Here is a 19,804-nt window from a genome sequence, read left to right as displayed (position 1 = left end):
GGTTGCTGTCTTATAATGACAGGTGATTCTCGACGTTTGTAAAGTCTACCTGTACACCAGGACACATTTCATTAGGCACTGAAGAGGAAACTTATAAAACACATCAATATGCATTAAATAGTTGTCTGTCAACGGGGTTGTTAGCTCAAGCAAATTTTAAGCGAACACGTGGCTACTATAGCCTATAATTATTTAAATGTCGATCTTACAGCTCCATGTGCTCCTCCAAATCAACACCGCTTGCCACTTGAGGATCATGATGGACAAACAGCTGGTCCGGAGCCTCTAATGACTGCTTCCTTTTCTCTCTTAAGCTTTTCAGCTCCTGTACTTTCTCCTGGCAAAATATAAATAGATTAAAAAATAGGTAGTCACTCAAAACCAACTGTAAACAACCAGGGAAAGTGGTGTATATATAGCTGCTGGCTTGACACTACACTAGAGCTTGATACGTGTGGAGCTTTTAACCTGGTTATATGAGGATAATGATCGATAAAGCGTTAGGGCCTGTGAAAAGGTAAGACGGGCCGGTGTAAGCAAAAAAGTGTCTGACTGGCTCAACAATGCAGCGGCCCGCCTGGACCTGCCCCAGTGTGCCAGACGGCCGGTCCGCCACTGCACCTGTTCAAATGTCAGGAGACAGCCTGACACCGAAAGCTCTTCAGACTGGAGGAAATTTCTTTGAGGAAAAGTTAAGTTTATTTTCTTCCTCTGCTTCAGGCATCTACCGAGACAGAGCGTGACACTACGAGTGCAGAGAGACAAAAACCAAAACAGTAAAGTTGTGGGTCTGACAGCTAAACAATGAGCTGAAACTCTCTGTAAAGCTCATAAAGCCGAGGGGAGCTGCTCATCCAGCGGGTAATTCTCTGTAGGTTCATCACTACGAGCAACTTGTCTCATTGTTTTCAAAGTATGTGGACTATAGCTGCTTCACGCATCAATTCAAGTCTCGACAAGGAGTCGATTATTACTTTAGAGAGGCATCAGGTGTCCATACATCCACCTCCTAAAAGGTGAGGCAGTGACAGTCAGGTCTCCAGGAACCAGGATATTGTTGTTTCCCGACATCTTTAACACTGGAACATCTTTTATTACTCAACACTATCGGCCGATGCTGTGACGTGATGTAATGTTACTCAGGAGTTCAGGTGAAACTGTTGTCACCTCTGAATCACTTTTAACTGACAGTGTGTGTGTGTGTGTGTGTGTGTGCACAATATAACTATTAGGGCTGAACTTTTTGACAATCCATTAAAAGGCGTGACTCAGAAAAGTGATGCAAGTGACAAATATCAGGAAGTTTTGATGCGATTACTGTCACACTGTTGAAAAGACTCCAAAACAATAACTGGTATTACATAGTGCATTTAGCTCTGTGTGACATCAAGACCAGATAATTATTATTGGTTTGTTGCTCTGTAAAAATCTGATCTGGGTTGGATTCTTTATAACAGAGAGATGGTTTTCATGTTATTCTTGATATCCAGTCAGTTTTATCACGTTCTGTACTCAAGTGAAAGTAATAAAACTCTGAAATTTACTCAAAGTATAAAAGAAAAAAGGAAATTGTGTCTGTCTGAAGGACATTTCTCTGCAGAGCTAACTGAACACGCCTTTTTCGACTTTCCCTCTCTGTCTGTTTCCGTCTTCTTAAATCGTTTCGTCTCGCTACATCTGCCGTGCCCGATCTGCACTGATAGTTCAAAATCAGTCCTGTGATGTTGGAAAAGCCGGCGTGCAATGTTGCAAAATAAAAATAACCCATGATCCCCTCAAATGCATTAAAACTAAAGTAAAGAGCCTGTTTTTAAAATGTGAAGAGGAAAGAGTTCAGATATTTGTGTTCAAGGGTAGTGAGGAAAAGTCAAAAGTTTAGCGTCCTTTTTTTGTCTGTTATTTGTTCCACACATTAAAACACATTTTTTCACTTGTCTCATTTTAAAACACTTTAGTTAGACATTTTGTTCTTTTCGTAATTTTAATTGAAGCTACTCTGAACAGTCTCAAAAAGATATCGGTCTCTTGTGGACACAGTTTCTCAAGGCTGTGCTCCAGTTCTGTGAGCATAAACAGATAATTATGCAATTATGCAGTCTGGCCGAACTTAGAGCCCGATGATTTATTTTTCTACTTTCTGGAGAGGTGTAATAAAGTAACGCTTCTTCTTCAATTCATGTTTTCCAAAATGAGAAGCTGTCGTTTTTTTGCACATCCTTTAATTTTCAGCTCTACTCCCAGTTCTTCTTCTACTAATTGTGATAAAGTATTTAAAAAAGATGCAGAATATAAAGTCTTACGGAGAATGTCTTCATGTTGCATACGGTATTTTAGACACACAGAAAACCCTCTTTTTTTTTCATTTTGGCACTTTCAGGACGTTGTGAGTTAAAGTCCCTGTGCAGGAGGGCTGAAGGTGTGGAGTCATGAACATCGACCTGATTTTACTGAAGACTGAGAACCGATGTCCCGAGGTAACGCAACCATAATTACACAATCAGATTAACTGTCCCCACCACCTCTGATACAATCCCTTTTTCTTGATAACTGCTGTCTGATCACGAAACATGACACGCAGCCAAACTACCAGGATGCAGTGCTGAGCTGAAGCTTGGTTTATAACCTGACTGGTTTGATAGGTGTGGAAAATAGTTCAGAGAGTAATCCTGTATTAACTGACAGCAGACTAAAAGATCAGTCTGCAGCTCAGTGTCAAACAACAACACACATTTATCTATTTGTCAAAGGCGGGTGTCCTGAGATGACCTGCTCTTTTATTAGCAACACTCCCTGTAGAGAAGAGAGGCCGCCGGTACACGTTTTGTAGTTCAACATCGGAAATGTATTCAACATAAAAGATGAATATGTTTGTACGTCTTCGACATAGTGGAGCAAATTAAATATTGTCCGTACGTTCAATTGTTCATTGTTGTGCCACAAAGTGTATTTGTGTGATGCCCACAATACAAAGTCACAGTGCAAATCCCAAGTTTTTGTTGATATTGTCAAGGTTTTAATTCAACTATACATTTTTCAGAGTCAGTGGTGGAAGTAACTAAGTAACTTTACTCAATATTTTGATGTATTTGTGCATTTTCTGCTCTTTTATACTACAATTAGTTATTGTGATTTTTACTCCATTACATTTATTCGATAACTTTAAAGGAGCATTATGTAGTTTTGGGGAAGAAGAAGATCTTCATTGACTGATTATTTCACGTCTAAACAAACTAAATAAACAAACTCTCTTCTTTGTTTTTATGACAGAATAAACAAACTGAGGACAACACAATTTCATACTGTTTTACTTTGTTTATATGTGGCGGACCCTGCCACCTTTCTAGCTTCAAACATAGTTCTGGACCTTATTTTCCTCTGAGAACAGCTGGTTTATTCCCTTAAAAAGTTTGTATTATTACCTCATTAATATTGTAAATATTAAAAGTCTGAGTTTGAATTTCTTCTACAAAACGACATAGTGGCCCTTTAAGAGTTAAGTTTACTCAATTAATATTTATGATTAAATACTATAGATTACGATAAAACTACCCAGAATATGACAGAATATTCAATATTCAATATTCAACAATAAAGTCATCGACATATTAATGAATCAGTAATTATAATAAAATAAAATAATATACTGTGTTATTCTAAAATGTGCCACGCTTCATGTCTCTGGTCTGTTTATCAGGAAACAAACCACAGATCGTTATTTAAACATTAGCTTCAAGTTTATGAAATGGTTTTAATCCTGGTTTAGTCTGTTATTCTCATTCTAGACTGGCTTTTCACAATAAAGGTATTCATGAAACAACCCTGTGATGTTTCGTATTCGCCTGTTGTGAAAAGAGTCCGCCAAGTATTGCAACTATCCTGATGCAATGATACATGTTTACATGTTTATACTGCATTATTTATGTTTTAATGTCTAATTCTAGATACATAGTTTCATTCTAGTATTCTACTTTTCAAAATAAAAGACCGAACAGCTGTTTCTATTCAATATTATGAAAAATATTGCATATGTCAATATTCAAAATGTTTTAAACACATCATTTTTCTAGAGCTGATAACAGAAGTTGCTAAGGAGTGAGACATCTTGTTTATTATCGAGTTGCACAGTATTGCTCAATCAGCTGACAGCACAGACGACACAAACACGGCAACTATTTTAAATATCTTTTACTTCAGTCTCTCTCTCTCTCTTTAGTTTGGCGCTGCTCAAAGAGAGAGACAAGGAAAAGTATTTACGCTGCATCGTCCTGAACTTCAACACATCATCCTCATGCCAGGGGGTGAAAATGAACGTGTTTACTACGTATTATTCAGCCGTAATGTTGTTTACTGTGCCTGGTTTTCTCTTTCTTCACATTCTGGTCATTTGACATTATTCTCACATCACATGAACCGTAATCAGGTAAAACTACTTTCATAATTCACTGAAAAAAGGCTTAAATTCACATCTTAATCTTTGTAAAAAGCATCTGAACAGGCAGAAATATACAAAGTAGGATAAATACATTGTGTCTTTTCCATTTTTTCGTTTCTTTCTGCTTCAAGGACCAACAATTCAAGACGATTAAAGAGATTAGCTTGTGACTTTTGTGTGCTTGGCAAACAGACAAATGGAGATTACAGGTGGAGTCACAGATTCTCGTGAAATTCAGCTTCTTTCTGAGGTCATCGAACACTGACGCTTTGGGCTGGTGACATCGAAATGAGACTCAATCAACTGTTTCTCCAGAACTGACTGCGTTGACATTAAAATGTGGAGTTACACAATGAAGCTTCATCGGTAGGAAACGAGTCCTCTCTTTTAATCCTCACATAAGCTGTACAAGCTTGTAAAAACAAATACTCATCTCTTATACTGCATATATCCACACACACACACACACACACACACACACACACACACACACACACACACACACACTCACACACACACACTGCTGTAGCCATTCATTCCATGCACTGGCAGAGAAAACCACACAACAGACACACTTTCAGCTGTACACGAACCCAAACACACACTAGCTGTCGTGCTGAATAAGGTCTTTGGCTTTTTGCAGGTTGTGATCGACGGCTCCGTCTAAGAACTGAACCCAGGTCAGCTGGGTTTCCCCGCACACGTGACTGGACCTGCACGGGAGGAGAAGAAGTGGAGGGTTGTGAGAAAGATAAACAGACGTTAATAAAGGACATAATAATATGTGGGTTATATTCTATTTGCTCATCTAGTCTGACCCTCACAGCGGGTTTGCAGAAGGCTCCTCAGCCGTCATGAAGAGACAGGAATAGGAACAAGCTGACAGGGTGTGTTTTCCTTCTGATCTGATAAGATGTGCTAATACGATGACTTGAAAGATTTACAGACCAACAGCCGCATGCTTCTCAAACCTCCCCAAACACACCCAACATTTTTTTTTTGGCTTTTCCCACCTTCACTAATGATTCCAGGTAATTTTACTCTGCCCTCATCTCTTTCTTCATAGTTCCACCTTAAAACCACCTACTAAAAAATTGACGTTTGACTCCTCTCCCATCGCCAGGAGGCAAGTTGGCCTTTCTGGGTTTTTTTTTTTTTTTTCTACTTGTGTGTCACCTTTGTCATCACGAACGCACCAGAAACACAGAGAACAGTAGATGGTATCAGATCATATGCTTCGCTTGGGCAATATTCAAAACTACATCTTCAATATTATCATTCGCTCGATGACACCAGCTTAGCGAGCTGCACTAACAGAAGTTGCTAAGGAGTGAGACATCTCGTTTATTTCTCATCTCTGACGAGAGTTGCACAGTATTAATCAAATAGCTGACAGCACAGACGACAGCTGCTCGAACAGAGAGACAAGGAAAAGTATTTAAACTGAACTTCGACGCATCGTCGCGCCTGCCAGGGGGTGAAAATTAACGTATTTACTACGTATTATTCAGCCGTAATGTTGTTTACTGTGCCTGGTTTTGTTCGTGTGAGTTGTCAGTTTAACTTTCTTCACATTCTGGTCGTGGCAAACAGACAAATTGTTGATTACAGGTGGAGTCGCAGATTCTAGTGAAAGAGAGTTGATGGTTTGGCTTCATTACGAGGTCATAAAACACTGATGCTTTGGGTTGGTGTCATCGAAATGAGAGTTAACAATCAACTACGTTTCTCTAGAATTGACTGCGTAGATCATCCTTAACTTCAACACATCATCCTGCACAGTTAATACTGTGGGTGAATCATACCTGATGATCGCCAGAACTTTCTTTAATAGCGCCGCCAATTTAGAAGCCTGTGGGAAAAGAAAACATTAATTGGCGTGTTTATTTTCATTTACCCAGTGCATGTCTGGCAAAATGATATGTAGGGCAGCCTGTTCTGTTTTGAAATGTCAAAGGGTGCAGTTAAGTACCTTAAACTGCACCTAAAAAAAACTCATCCTGGTTTACATATTGAACAACAGTTTGTGTTGACTCTTGCAGGCCGGGGCGTGTAAATAATCACAGGCACAGCTGGCACAATCACTTAATATTAGCGCTGAAGCGACAAAACCAGCCGAAACTGGACCTATTCCAAGTGAATCAGACATTTGGCTCTCTTTCACCAAAATGTATGCTTTAACAGCAGTTGGGTTTCTGTTTGATAAAGACACAAAGAACACAGATGGTTGCTGCTGATCCTAATCAACCGATATAAAATAACCTCAAGATCCATCACAGTGTGAACAGTTTTTATTCGTCACTAAATGAAAACGGTTGACAGATTGTTCTGTGGAAGATCTCGAGTAGCGTGGACGTTGTTTCTAGAAGGTGGTGCTGCTGTCTTTGCTTCTTTCGTCTGACCAATAATGCGAAACCAGAAGATGTTCAGGTCACGTTTGTTATTTTCGCTTCAAAAATCACTGAAACAATTGGTCAATTATCAATCTGCTAAACAACATTATCACGTAATCATCATTATCTGTGCATCCCTTAAACATCTGCATCTGTCTCAGCAGCTGGACTTACAGCAGGAGTACAGGTGGGATTAACTGCTCTGTGTGAACGATGAACCGTGATCAGAGATCAGAGTGGTTTTCTTTAAGACAGGAGCTGCACAGTGGGAGGTATTTACTTACCTTGATGAGATGCTGGAGTTTACATTCGACCTGAATTTAAGGTATCTGTCGCCTGAAGCTTTTCAATCTAACCAGCTGACTGCAGTTTCTGTGTCTTTGCCTTCCTTCACTGCCATTTCTTCTTTTGAAAATCTGATCCACCAAACGTTTATCACAGCAGAGGAACAACTAACACAAGCTAAACTTATCAGAGGTCACATACGAACACTGTCGCAGGAGATGGAAGTCCATTTGACTTAACACTCATTAAATTAAGTTTAATCTTGAACAACAGGAGCACAAACTTGTTTTTATGATTCAAATACAGATTTTACTCAGGTCGTTCTGTCCCTGCACGCTGTTTTAAAGCTGCATTGTGAAGAATAATAAATGATATTTACATGTTTGACAATCAATTCAGTAAACTGCTCCAACTTTCTCAAATCTGTAGTAAAGACACACAGCATACAGCCTAAGCTGATGTTTACTTTTGATTAATAAAGGTAGTTGGACTTTCTCTGTGTTTTGTGTATAGCATTCATACTTGTTTATTTTTTTATGCTGGCTTGCCAAAACTATTTCCTCATGTGGGGCAAATGAACTTTAACTGAGTTTGGAAATGGTTGTGTGAAAGTATGACTCCTCTGCACACTTGTCACAATACGCCAACACATTTTTGCGCAACTGCAGGAAACGCAGGCCTGAGAACAGCAAGGCATTCAACTGTACACACCTTATCCTCTGAACTCACAAGATGTTATCACATTACACAAGAACGTGTCCAGATTTTATCCAGATCAACAACTCAACACATTTGGGAAACTGCCAAAATGTTCAGATGATCTATAGATGATCTTGCGACATTAAGTGCATGTCAGAGCAGCTAAGAAACATTTTTAAACTTTGAACTTTGATTAGTAAAAACAGTACGTGTGTGTTTGCGTCTTACATTGCTCTCTACGCCGCTGTAGTCCATGGGCGGGTAGAGGCAGAGAGCCAGATCATCAACACTGAGGAGAAAAGACAGAAAGAGGCAGAGATTTGTCTTCATGACTGCGTTCATTTTGAAACCCATTGTAAAAAAGATATTTCATTTTCATTAGAGATGCACGATATGGATTTTTTCTGATAAAGGCTGATAATTTATCTTTACGATATATATCGTGCATCCCTAATTTTAATAAAGAAATTAAGCGAAAGAGGGTCAAAATGATGCGTCAAGCGTTTGATGCGTCACGGTCTAGATGCATTGTTTCAACAGTCACAAACAGCAGGAGCAGCAAGCGTGAAGGCAAAAAAAAACAACACTGTCTTATCTGAACCGGGTTTTGTACAGACAAAGAAAAAACTTCTGTCCATAAATAAAAAAGGTTACAGGTGTGAAGGAAAGTGACGGTTCCTGCACGCTATCTGCACTCGAATTAAACTTGTGCTTCTCTCTGTGCAGAAAGAAGATTCAGCAGGGTTCACAGAGCTTTCAAGTTTAAAAGTCAAACACTGTCAAGGAACCTAAATCAAAAAATGTCAGACTCTCGAAGCTTCTTCATCGTCACATCTAAATTGTTACTATGAATGCTACCGCGGAAAATAAATAGTGTGTGTGTGTGTGTGTGTGTGTGCGTTCCTACCAGGGGCTGATTTCTTTGGTGATGTCAGCGAGGTCGTCGAGCTGAGCCAGGTTCTGAGACGTGCTGACATCACCGTTGGCTTTGACGGCCGACGTCAGCTTCCTCAGACACGCTGCGGACGCCTTCATCAGCCCCTGACACGGACCGATCACGCTCCGGTCCTTCTCCGACCAATAAGTGTCCTGGTTGCCTCGAGGCTCCTCCCCTCCCTGGTCATCGTCGAGGACGTCGCTGAACGGGTCGTTGGCCTCGGCTAACGCCTGGGTGGAGGTGAAATATTCAGTTTATCTGTCAAGGTTCGCGGTGTGTGTGTGCGAGTGTGTTTTCGTGTGTGTGTACCTGTTCTATTTCTTCTATGGCGTCTTTCACAACTCCAATCTGAGTGGACAGAACCACCAGAGCTGCTGCCTTATTATCTGTGGAACAAACACACAAGTTTGGATCAATACACCAAAAGTTTAAAGTCTTCACAGAATCCAGAACAAAAGCACAGATATATATTTTATATATAAAGTCTTAATATACTGCAACACATTTTCTTTATCATTCATCAAAAACTTTACTTACGGGAGATACAGTCCCACATATATTTTTTTAATTATTTGCCATTTATATCATAATTTCTATTTGTTCTATTGCTGTAGGTTTATGATAAATCAAATGCAACATGCACAGGCATGTACACGTCCACACATACCTGTATGTATGTTTACTTATCCTCAACATGTTCTCTGGCAGCAGAGAGTACATTTTATCAGTCACACACCGACTAAAGTCTTTATAAACTCTGCTCTGGTTCAAACCAACAGAAAAGTAGAGTCGGACTTTCAGCACAACATCACCACCTGCAGGCTGCCAGTAAAACTACTGACGCCGGTGATGGAATAACAGGGCAGGGTGTAGTCAGTTTGAGACTCCAGTAATAAATACACTTATCAAATCTGAACCTTTACACAAATTATCTACTGTCTACTGACCGTGTGGCAACTGGGCAAACTGGTCACAGGCCGACCACACGCCTCCTGTTGATGTCAACTGCTCCTGGGACAGACTAGAGGTGAAGAGAGGAAGAGGACGAGGAGGAGAGATGGAGGAAATACACAGGTGACAAGGTTTTTTTCATTTTACAGAAATAACTCTTCAGTTCATGTTTTACTGTAAATACATCAAAGAAGATTAAATGTGACTTTTTATTTCTTTATTAAACCTTGTTCAACTCTGGCCATCAATTAAATCTTATTATTTTATCTAATATAAACTGTGTGTGTGCTCGTACCTCTGTAGCGGTGAGCTCAGTATGACCTCCACCAGCTGTGCGACTCCCTCCAGAACCTCGACTGTGGCGTCTCTGACCTGTCGCCTCAGACTGACACCTGAGACAAAGACAGGAGAGACGACAGAAAGCCGAAGTCATGATTCTGAAGGAGATCTACATCCAACAAGTCTATCTTATTAATTAAGTCTAGTCCAAGTTTCACTGAGGAGAAAGAAAACTAAAAGAAACTACTATTATCTTAAATCATTGTTATTAATACTGAGTAATAAAGCCAAACCTAGTTTCATAGAATGAAATCAGACTGGAGGGAACATGAATGAGGGGCTACAGTAGCAGAAGCAGAAAGAAATATTTGCAAAATAAAATATAATTAAGAGCAAAGGAAAGACTTTGTTCCTCTGAACTGTCTGCTTGATTAAAGAGCAGCCGGACCGAGTGATTGGGGTTTTAAAAATCTGACATTATCCCCCCTCCCTACTTACCTTGGCTCTTAGGCAGCCAGTAATACACTGTAGACAGAGTCAGGACACTCTTGAGGATGATGTCTGCTAACTTCTCTCCGTCCTGCAGAGAAGAAAGAGACAGAAAACACAGAAATACGCTGGGTATTAAAATAGATTCATTATGTTTTAACAACACTAGCAATGTACACCACACTACTGTACATCTCTGGATATAATTTGAGTTGATTACGGTCGGAGTTCAGTTCATTTTCTAGTGAAGCATTTCTCTTCTTCGTATATCTAAACTCAATCACTCTTCTCAATAACAAAAACATGCTGCTTTTATCGAGGTCTCTTGTTGTGGGACATAACTGGCACTGTATAAACTAAGCAAAGCAGCATCGTGATCAAAATTATAATCTGACTAACCTGTTGTGAAGGCAGCGGGGGTTTGGAGAAGGCCAGGCTGAGTTTTGTGGCTTCCTGGGACACTGCCTTCACCGCCTGGTCTAAAGGACAGAGGAGACAAGAGTGACATGACATTAAAAAGGTCCCAGTAATGGCTTCAAGATGGCTTCTTGATGTGTTTCTGCATGGAACAGGATGATGACGGGGTGGCACTTAATATAAGGAGGAGCTGAAAAAGGAACAGGAGGAGGATGGTGATGATAAAGATACTCACTCAGAGTGTCCCAGAAGTTGGAGAGGTTGAACGCTCCGTCTGACTCATTAGACTCTCCATCTGTGGTGGAAAATAAAGCACTCAGTTAAATCTTCCCACCTCCAGGTTTTAATTTATGGACAAATACCATCCTCATATGCCAAAGTTTTTATTCTTAATGTCTAAAATGTAAGAAAATTGGAGCAAATGTACAATTTCTCAAATAGCCAATAAGTCAATCAGCAGAAAATTACAACTGCAACAATTCTGATAATCAAATAATTGTTTCAGTTGTTTAATTAATCAAAAAGGCTCAATATTCTCTGCTTCTAGCCTCTCAGATGTGAAGGTTTACTGCTCGTCTCTGCTTTAAATCATTGTAAACTGAAGATATTTGGGATTTTGACTGTTGGTCAAACAAAACAAGACATTAGAAGATGTCAAGTCAGCTCTGAGAGCTTGTTTTATGACATTTTATAGAATAATTGAGAATGAGAATAATTAAAGTATTATTACATTTCTGGCTGTACGGTTAATAGTGTGTTCATGTCACGTTACTCCCTCAGTGTGTTATTCTTTTGTTGGTTGTTTTCTCTTGTTGTCTCACATGCTGATGTTATTATTGTCACGATTGTGTATTTTTTGTTTCCAACTTGTAAACCTTTCAGTATTTTTGGGTGTAATAGGTCAAAGTGTGTAATATGTTTGCATTGATGTGGTGACATTTTTCTTATTGGAATTTCTTTGTTATTTGTATTATTATTAATTTATTTATATAGGCTAAGTCGCAACTTTTGCGATAATTGTGTGTTTGATTGTTATATGTTCCATGTCAACTGAAAATGATAATAATAATAAACACTTGTTGGCAGCAATTCATATCTTTAAGTTCTCTCTTTTAATCAGAATATAGATTAGATTTTTTCCCAAAATTGTTCAGCCCTAGTTTTATGTTCACTTTATTGCATTAAACAAAAACACATATTCCCACTTAGTTTTTAATTAATAACCATTTTCTCAAGAGGTTTTCCTGAAATTCACTGGATACGTGACATATAACACAGTGGATTTTGTCAAAAACTAGTTTAGAGGTGCTTATTCAGCTTTATGATCATTTTGAAGGGGCTGCACTTTTACTGTTGAACTGAATTTATTAATTTATACTGAGGCCTCTAACATTTTATATTTAGATCACTGACTAAATGCTTTAAATAAGGTTATTATATGTAACTAACTACTACATAACTGTTGTCTGAGCTAGATTAACTGTGAAGCTGCGTGTAGGTGACAAACCGACAGGTGAGTGTTTATACACCTGACAAGCACAACTTGACAACTTGCTAACAGTTTAGCCAAACCGCTAAAAATTAAACACAGCAGCGTAAAACCATAAAACTGTTTATCGGGTTACACTGACAATGTAAAATAAAAAATATAAAAATCATAACCGTGCCCAACAGACATAAAAACAACAGTTAAAGCTAAAGTTAGCGTTAGCACCTTTAGCTTGACACAAGCTAGCACTCGTGAAGCGGGTTTACGAGGCTAATTATTTACGCTGCGTCATCATGTCTGCTGTGTTGTACTCGCCTCTGACTCGGTCCCTGATGCACTGGATGGAGTTCAGTAGGTTTCGTAAAGGCACAGACACGTTTCCAGCACAATTATCAGCACTCATGTCACCAAAGTTTTTTTTTTTTTCCCCCAGACAGCTACCGCAGATACATGCGTGTTGTGGAACTACAGAGTAGCCGGAAGTTGAGCGAGGGGGACCGTTTTAAAGGAGGCACAGAGACTGCAGACGCACGCAAGACGTCTGACGCAGTGACGTCATGTGGTGGAAATGAAGTACTGCAGGCAAAAACTGGTACAGGTGAGTTCAAAAATATGTTATGTTTGTTGATTTTTTTCATTTGTAGGATGAAATGCTGCAGTTTTAATGGGAGAACTGTGACATAATTTATTTGTATCAGATTTTCTGGCTCTTCCTGAGGTTTCTTCCATCTTTTCCCCACCTGGTAAAAGGGCGAGTTGTTCCTCGCTCCAATCGAGGGTCTAAGGACAGAGGATGTCGTTCACTGTACAGATTTAAAGCCCACTGAGGCAGTGTGATTGTGATTTTGGGTTATATAAATAAAATTTATTTGTGACTGATCAGACGTGCACTATACAATAGCTGTGAAGATAAAGTAAATATAGATAAAATATAGGCTATAAAAACCACAACTGACACCAGAGTCTGTACGTAAGAACACTGTTCTGTGTGTTGTGACAGTACAAGTGGTGTAAAGAAATATGCTAAAGAATAAATACTGGATAAAAATGTGTAAATGAGTTGAATGGATTATGTAGGGATTATATGTACGTATGTATACATACATGTTTGCAAGTCATGCATACAACTGTTGGTGGTTTATGTTTGTCACAGCTACAGATACCTATGAGACATACCTGTATAGATATTATACAGCAGGTTCTGACAATTTATTGGTCACTCTGGCACACTCATGCAGGGTCAGGGCATTATTTTATATATTATACGTGTAACAAAGCTGCAATTTTACATATTTTACTAGAAATTTATTGCTGCCAGTAGAGTAAGAACCAAGATTTGTCATTTTTTTTGTTGTTCCTCCACACATTTCACCTCTGCAATAACTCAACTCACAGTTTCACTAACCTCCTAAACAAGTAGGATGTGATTTCTGTCACTAGAGGTCTCTCAATCAAAACAAAACAAGAGACTTAGTAGCGTGGGATCATGGGGAAGGCTCTCTTTATTGTTAAACAACAACTATTGCCTAATTTATCTTCATCACTCACTTTATCACTCTGACTCCCTCCCGTTAGTTTTAGAGACAGGCAACCAAATGAAACGCACCGAACACAACCCAACAAAATATACAACAAAAGTCCAGGACATGTTACATATTGTATCTGATGTCATTATGGGGTCTGATATCCGAAGACATTTAGGTGTTTGTCATATTTTCGTGCACAAGTCGATAAAATACTTTTCCACTCTTCATGAAGTCCCTCCTGCTTGAAATATCAGGCGTAAAAAAGTGGTCAAATTGTCCCGACTTTCCAAAAACGTCCTCGTTCTGAAGGTCTAGCAAAGTGGTCCTCACACAGATCAAAGACCAAGAGCACTCACACACACACGCGCGCACACACACACACACACACTCATCAGAAAATGCGCCAGTCTAGACTGAAGTGAACAAAACTAATGAATGTATTTTATATTGTCAAGCTGCAGTTTCTCCAAGGGCCTGTGTGTGTGTGTGTGTGTGTGTGTGTGTGTGTGTGTGTGTGTGTGTGTGTGTGTGTGTGTGTGTGTGTGTGTGTGTGTGCATGTGTGTGCATGCATGTGTGTGTGTGTGTGTGTCAGACCCTTTAGTCTTTCTTTCTCTCTACCCTCCCTCCCTCTCTTCTCTCTCTCCTTCAATCAGTGTTTCATGTCTCAGACGGCTTTTTTTTCTCCCCCCTCTCTCTCGAACACTTGGAGGATTTAAAGGGGAGGAATAAAAAAGGCAAATCATTTTATCACCTCTTTCCTCCCTCTCTTCTGTCTCATTTCCTCCTCAGTCTCTCTTCTTCCTCTGCTCCCTCCATCACTCTCCCTCTCAGGTGTGATCTGTGTGGGGAGTTTCTGTCTAGACAACCGATTATACCGAATAATGAGGGGCGAAGGAGGGAGGGTGGGGGATAGATGGAGCATGAAGTCGGGGAGGAGAGAGAGAGAGAGAGGGAGAGAGAGAGGGAGGAGGATGTGATGCGGAGGAAAGAGAGGTGTAGTGTCAGACAGAGAGAGAGAGCGAGAGAGAGGAAGGGGAGGCAGATAGGAGGAAAAACAGGAGGAAATGCAATAAGCAAAGGGATTAGAGATGAGAGGTGAGAAGGAGGGAAGGAAATATGAAATGAAAAGAGATGAAGGGTGAAGGAAAGGAAAGGAATAAAAAGGAGAGAAGAAGAAGGAGATAGAAAAGAAACAAAAGAGGAGAGAAAGAAGTGAGATGAGCGAGCATGAAGACAAGAAGGCAGATGAAAAATGAACAAAGGAAGAAAGAAAGAAAGAAAGAAAGAACGAAAGAACGAAAGAAATCAAATGAATAAATGAGCAGAAAGGACAAACCAGCATGTCACACACACACACACACACACACAGACTAAACACAGAGCCAGAACAGAGACGCAGTCTGATCTGCTGTGTTAGGAAACCCTATCAGTCACACAGGCTTTACTAACTCTGTGTGCATGTGTGTGTGTGTGTGTGTGTGTCAGCTTGGTGATGAGTGATCAACGAATCCAAAAAAACCTCCCAGACACACACACACACACACACACACACACACAGACTGTAATAGGCTTATCCAGTGCTGCAGTTTCAGCCTTAAAAAACTGGGACCTTTTCTTTTTTCTTGGCTGTTTGGGATGAAAGCAGATTCTGCTGAAACAATATCGACTTCTTAAGAACGCGTGTGTCTGTAGTCATAATTGAAACCAGGGGAAGCGAGATGTGAGACGGGCGGCGCGACGGACGGTGAGCGAGCAAGTTAGACGGTGAGACAGGCAGACAGACATACAGACAGACAGACAGACAGACAGACAGGTTAGTAAAACATAAAAAGGATGATGTCAGTGAGACAGACGGTCGGGCAGCGAGAAAGTCAATGTGAGCACAGAGGAAGGCCGACTTTTGAGGGACAAACAGAGAGTTTAAATAGTAAATATGATGTCAGTAAGACAGGCAGCCAAAAGACAGACAGTCATACAGACAAACCCTACAGTGAGACAGGCAGACAGACTGACTCACTGTAGGTTCACCTTTCTAGATTGGTGGACACCGTGACTTTAGAGATAAGTTGAATGACGAAAGTCCATCCATCCATCCATCCATGCATCCATCCATCCATGCATCCATCCCGAGGCGTTCCCAGGCCAGATGAGATATCTAATCCCTTTGGCAATTTCTGGTTCTGCCCCGGCATGTCCTTCCAGTTGGTTGTGCCTGGAAAAAACCTCCAAAGGGAGGTGACCAGGAGGCATCTGGATCAGGTGCCCAAACCACCTCAGCTGGATCGTTTCGATCTGATGATTCGAGCTCCTCACCCTCTTTCTAAAGCTGAGCCCAGCCACCCAGCAGAGGAGACTTATTTTGGCCGGTTCTGTCCGTGATCTCATTCTTTAAGTCACTACGCAAAACTTATGACCATAGGAGAGGGCTGGAACGTAGATCAACTGGTAAATGGAAAGCTTCACCCTCCAGCTCTGCTCCCTCTTCACTACGACGGTCCACGGCAACACCTGCGATACTGCTGAAGGGGCACCAATCCATCGCTCACTTGTGAACAAGACCTCAAGATACTTAAACTCCTTCACTTGGGTCAGGAGCTTCACACTCGGCTGAAACACTTCCCAGTACTTGCTCACAGACCAGAGAAGCCATCCGAACCACGTCATCTGCAAAAAGCAGTGCATCATCCTCTGAACACCACAGGAGGTCAGGTGTTGTCAGTATTGTATGTTAATGCTTATAAGGAGCTATATTTTGAGCGACAAACAAAGCTGCCAAGCCCAAACTGTCTCCAGGAAGTAGAATTTTGTTACCGTAAACTCCTGGATTTAAACCACACGACCCACCAACGCAGACCTCTGCATCTTTTTGTGTTTCTTTTAATTATCGCATATTTAAAACCAGCCAGACGGACAGTCATTTACATTTCCAGTCCATCAGCGAGACGGATATAAATCTGCCATGTGTGCATGTACACGTAGACTGACAGTCATGGGACCGTTGTGCTTTAACATCGAGCGCTCGTCGATGGTCAAACAGCCTCAGAAACCCTCTTTCTCCTCACTCCTGTCTAATATCAGAATCTGGGGCAGCTGCGTCCGACCATTTCTGGAGCTTTTCCAAAAAATGACAACACCCACTTTACACAGCGATTAGCCAGGTGTGCCAGGCTGAGAGAGTAGGCATGGTTTAAACTTCTCCCTCGAGCTCTCTTTTTTCTTCTTTAAACAACTACTTCTGTCCCGTCTTTGTGTGTACAAACGAGTACAACGCTATAAATGTCTTCCAGGAGAGACTGTCTGAAAAATGTGCATCTTTATCCCCATATTTAAACAATTATGGCGTCTCTCCCGTCTCTATGATAACAGGCTTTTCACTCTTGCCTGCGAGTGCGGCTGTCTGGAAACGGCAATAAACACTTCTGCCTTCCGATGTGGTCGGACGGCACGTCATATAACCTAGTTCTTTTTTCAGAGCATAAGAAGACACAAAGACACACAGACGGACGAGCAGACAGACGTGCAGACAGACGTGCAAGGCTGCGTGTTGGCAAGACAGGAAGACGAGCAGACCGATAAGAAACGGAGAGGCATCAAACCTGTTACACTGTAATCAGATTAGTGTGATCATACAATGACATCATTAAATCCACTGCACACACACGCACACACACACAGAAATTAGTCCTGCACCGTGGTGAAAATAATCTACCAGACATGTGTGTCTGTGTGTGTCTGTGTGTGTGTGTGTGTAGTCCTAACTGTGTAATAAGTCTCTCTCCTAAGCACTGTGTTTATGTGTGTGTGGTTGTCTTAAACACCGTGTCTGTGCTTGTGCGTGCATCTAAATGCGAGTGTGTATTTTAACAGCTTGCCTGCTGTTTTTAATTTTCTGGATTGAAAGAAAGCATGCATAATGTGTGTAGGTGAGTGTGTGTGTGCGTGTGTGTGTGTGTGTGTGAGTGTGTGTGTGTGCGTGGGCAGGCTGACTCCTCTTTTCATCATTTTAATTTGTCTCGCCTGCTTTCTCTCGGCTTACTCTGTTTTTTTTTTTTTTTTTTTTTGCTGTTAAAGGGAAATCCCATAAAAAAAAGTGCCATCTTTACAAATATTCATATGACACACAACATACACCCACATGAAGACACACACACACACACACACACACACACACACACGCTAAACTGTGACCTCCAACATAGAATTAATGTGCAATGTCGTCTGAAATTAATGCAAAGCTTAAACAGTCGGCTGTGTAACGTTTGAATGAATACAAGTGATTTTCTCCGTGCGGACGTTGAAAGAAATTAAAAACACAGCGTGCTGCTTCTGAAGTTTTGTCCACTTCAGTTGGAATCAATTGTTTTCTTTATTTGTTCACATCCACAACGAACATAAAGCAGTTTGCTGTCAGTGTTGTGCCTGCTAACACCAGAGCTAGCAGCTGTATGAGCGGTGCGTTGAGTTTAATTCTGCCGTCAGCATGCTAACGTGCTAATGCCATTTTTCCACTGGCACTTTTAGCCACGCCGAGTCAAACCGAGCCATGCTGATTTGCTTTTCAGGCAGGCCGTGGTGACGACTCACGACTGCAGCCAACCGGTAAAAAGCACCAGTCTCCCCCAAAATCGATACTGAACTCATGTCTGTGCAGGAAACCTGAGAGAAAGATGTTTTTAAAAGTCAGCGTGTTCAGCTCTCAGTGTTTTTGTAGCTTCTAGCTGAATCTCTTCAGTTTCTCTCGTCCTGTTTGTTCTTTCAAACATCTGCTGTGTTTTACTGTTTCATCGTGTTCACCTTCAGCTGTTTCAGACGACATGTTTAGTTACTGCTGCTGAAAACACAACGTTTCCTGTGATGCTGCTTCATAGTAAAAGCTTTTAAATGACTAAATAACGGGGGGCTTTTACTGTGAAGAAAGTTATAAGAAATGAAACGTGTTTGTAACTGAATTAGCACTTTGTTAGCGGCGATTCTTAGATAGTTCTGGTCGGTAATATGTGGTGAAAAATTGAACTTTACAAATTATGGATGTGGCGGATTCGGATTAAGATCATAGATGTGCTCTGAAATTATTACAAATTACTAGAGGTCCAAGGTAATACAGTCCAGTGTGAACAGGGCTTTTGTTAGTGTCAGAAAAAGATAATGTTTTGGCTTAAAAGACATGTTTTGGTTTGCCTACAAAAGTTGAAACGCCATCTCGAACAGCTGTCTCGTCTGGTCACAGCATCACCATGAAGGTCTGCTCATATGTGTGACACGAGCATGGTATGACACATATTGTAGAAATGTCAATAAGGTACATGTGTGTTTATTTGTCCTTGTTGTAAAACTGAAAATGAATAAATATATTCTTTAAAATAAATAAAATAAGGTACATGTGTAAGATACAAACTTGAACATTTTCGTGGTTTGCAGAAAAACAAAAAAAACCCACATTTCATTCTGGTAACTGCATGAAGTAATGACGCAGTGTGGAGGATTTAAAATGGGCACAGTTTTGTATTTTTGGACTCAGACTTGAGATAATCTCTCGTGTCTTTGAAGTCGGACTTGACTCTGTCTTGACCCCTTCGTCTGGACACTTGACTTGAGCGCTTGAAAGAAACATCCACGTGAACGTTTCTGAACGACACCGATGCACATTCTCTCATCCGCAGCCTGGAGAGGCATGTCTGATACTTCAGATGAAGGCAATGTCAAAGTAAACCCGACAAGTCAGAGCAATATGGTAATATGAACACGGCAAGTTTGTGTGTGGCTCTCCCCTCAGGCTCCTTTCATGTGTTTATTTTGTGTTTTTTTTTTCTATTATTCTTTTTTTATTTGTCTCTCTTCTTTTTTCACGTGATCCCTCTCCAGCCTCCCTGCCTCACTGTTTCCCTCATCCTCTCTTTGTTTACAAC

The 19,804-nt window shown here is 40.6% G+C and overlaps 1 protein-coding gene across 1 annotated transcript; it reads right to left on the bottom strand.

Moving 5' to 3' along the window:
• Positions 1-4,170: 4,170 nt before the first annotated feature.
• Positions 4,171-12,847, bottom strand: ccndbp1 (cyclin D-type binding-protein 1). Its single transcript, XM_073468777.1, has 11 exons — positions 12,687-12,847; positions 11,118-11,177; positions 10,865-10,944; positions 10,475-10,556; positions 9,993-10,089; positions 9,694-9,767; positions 9,056-9,132; positions 8,717-8,976; positions 8,038-8,098; positions 6,238-6,284; positions 4,171-5,145 (listed from the first exon to the last, which is right to left on the bottom strand). The coding sequence occupies exons 1-11, from the start codon at positions 12,772-12,774 to the stop codon at positions 5,037-5,039; spliced, it is 1,035 nt and encodes a 344-aa protein (XP_073324878.1). The 5' UTR covers positions 12,775-12,847; the 3' UTR covers positions 4,171-5,036.
• Between the last annotated feature and the right edge of the window lie 6,957 nt (positions 12,848-19,804).

Source organism: Pagrus major, chromosome 6 (genome assembly GCF_040436345.1).
Source record: "Pagrus major chromosome 6, Pma_NU_1.0".
Lineage (NCBI taxonomy): Eukaryota > Metazoa > Chordata > Actinopteri > Spariformes > Sparidae > Pagrus > Pagrus major.
This window is presented reverse-complemented; position numbering and strand designations above follow the sequence as displayed.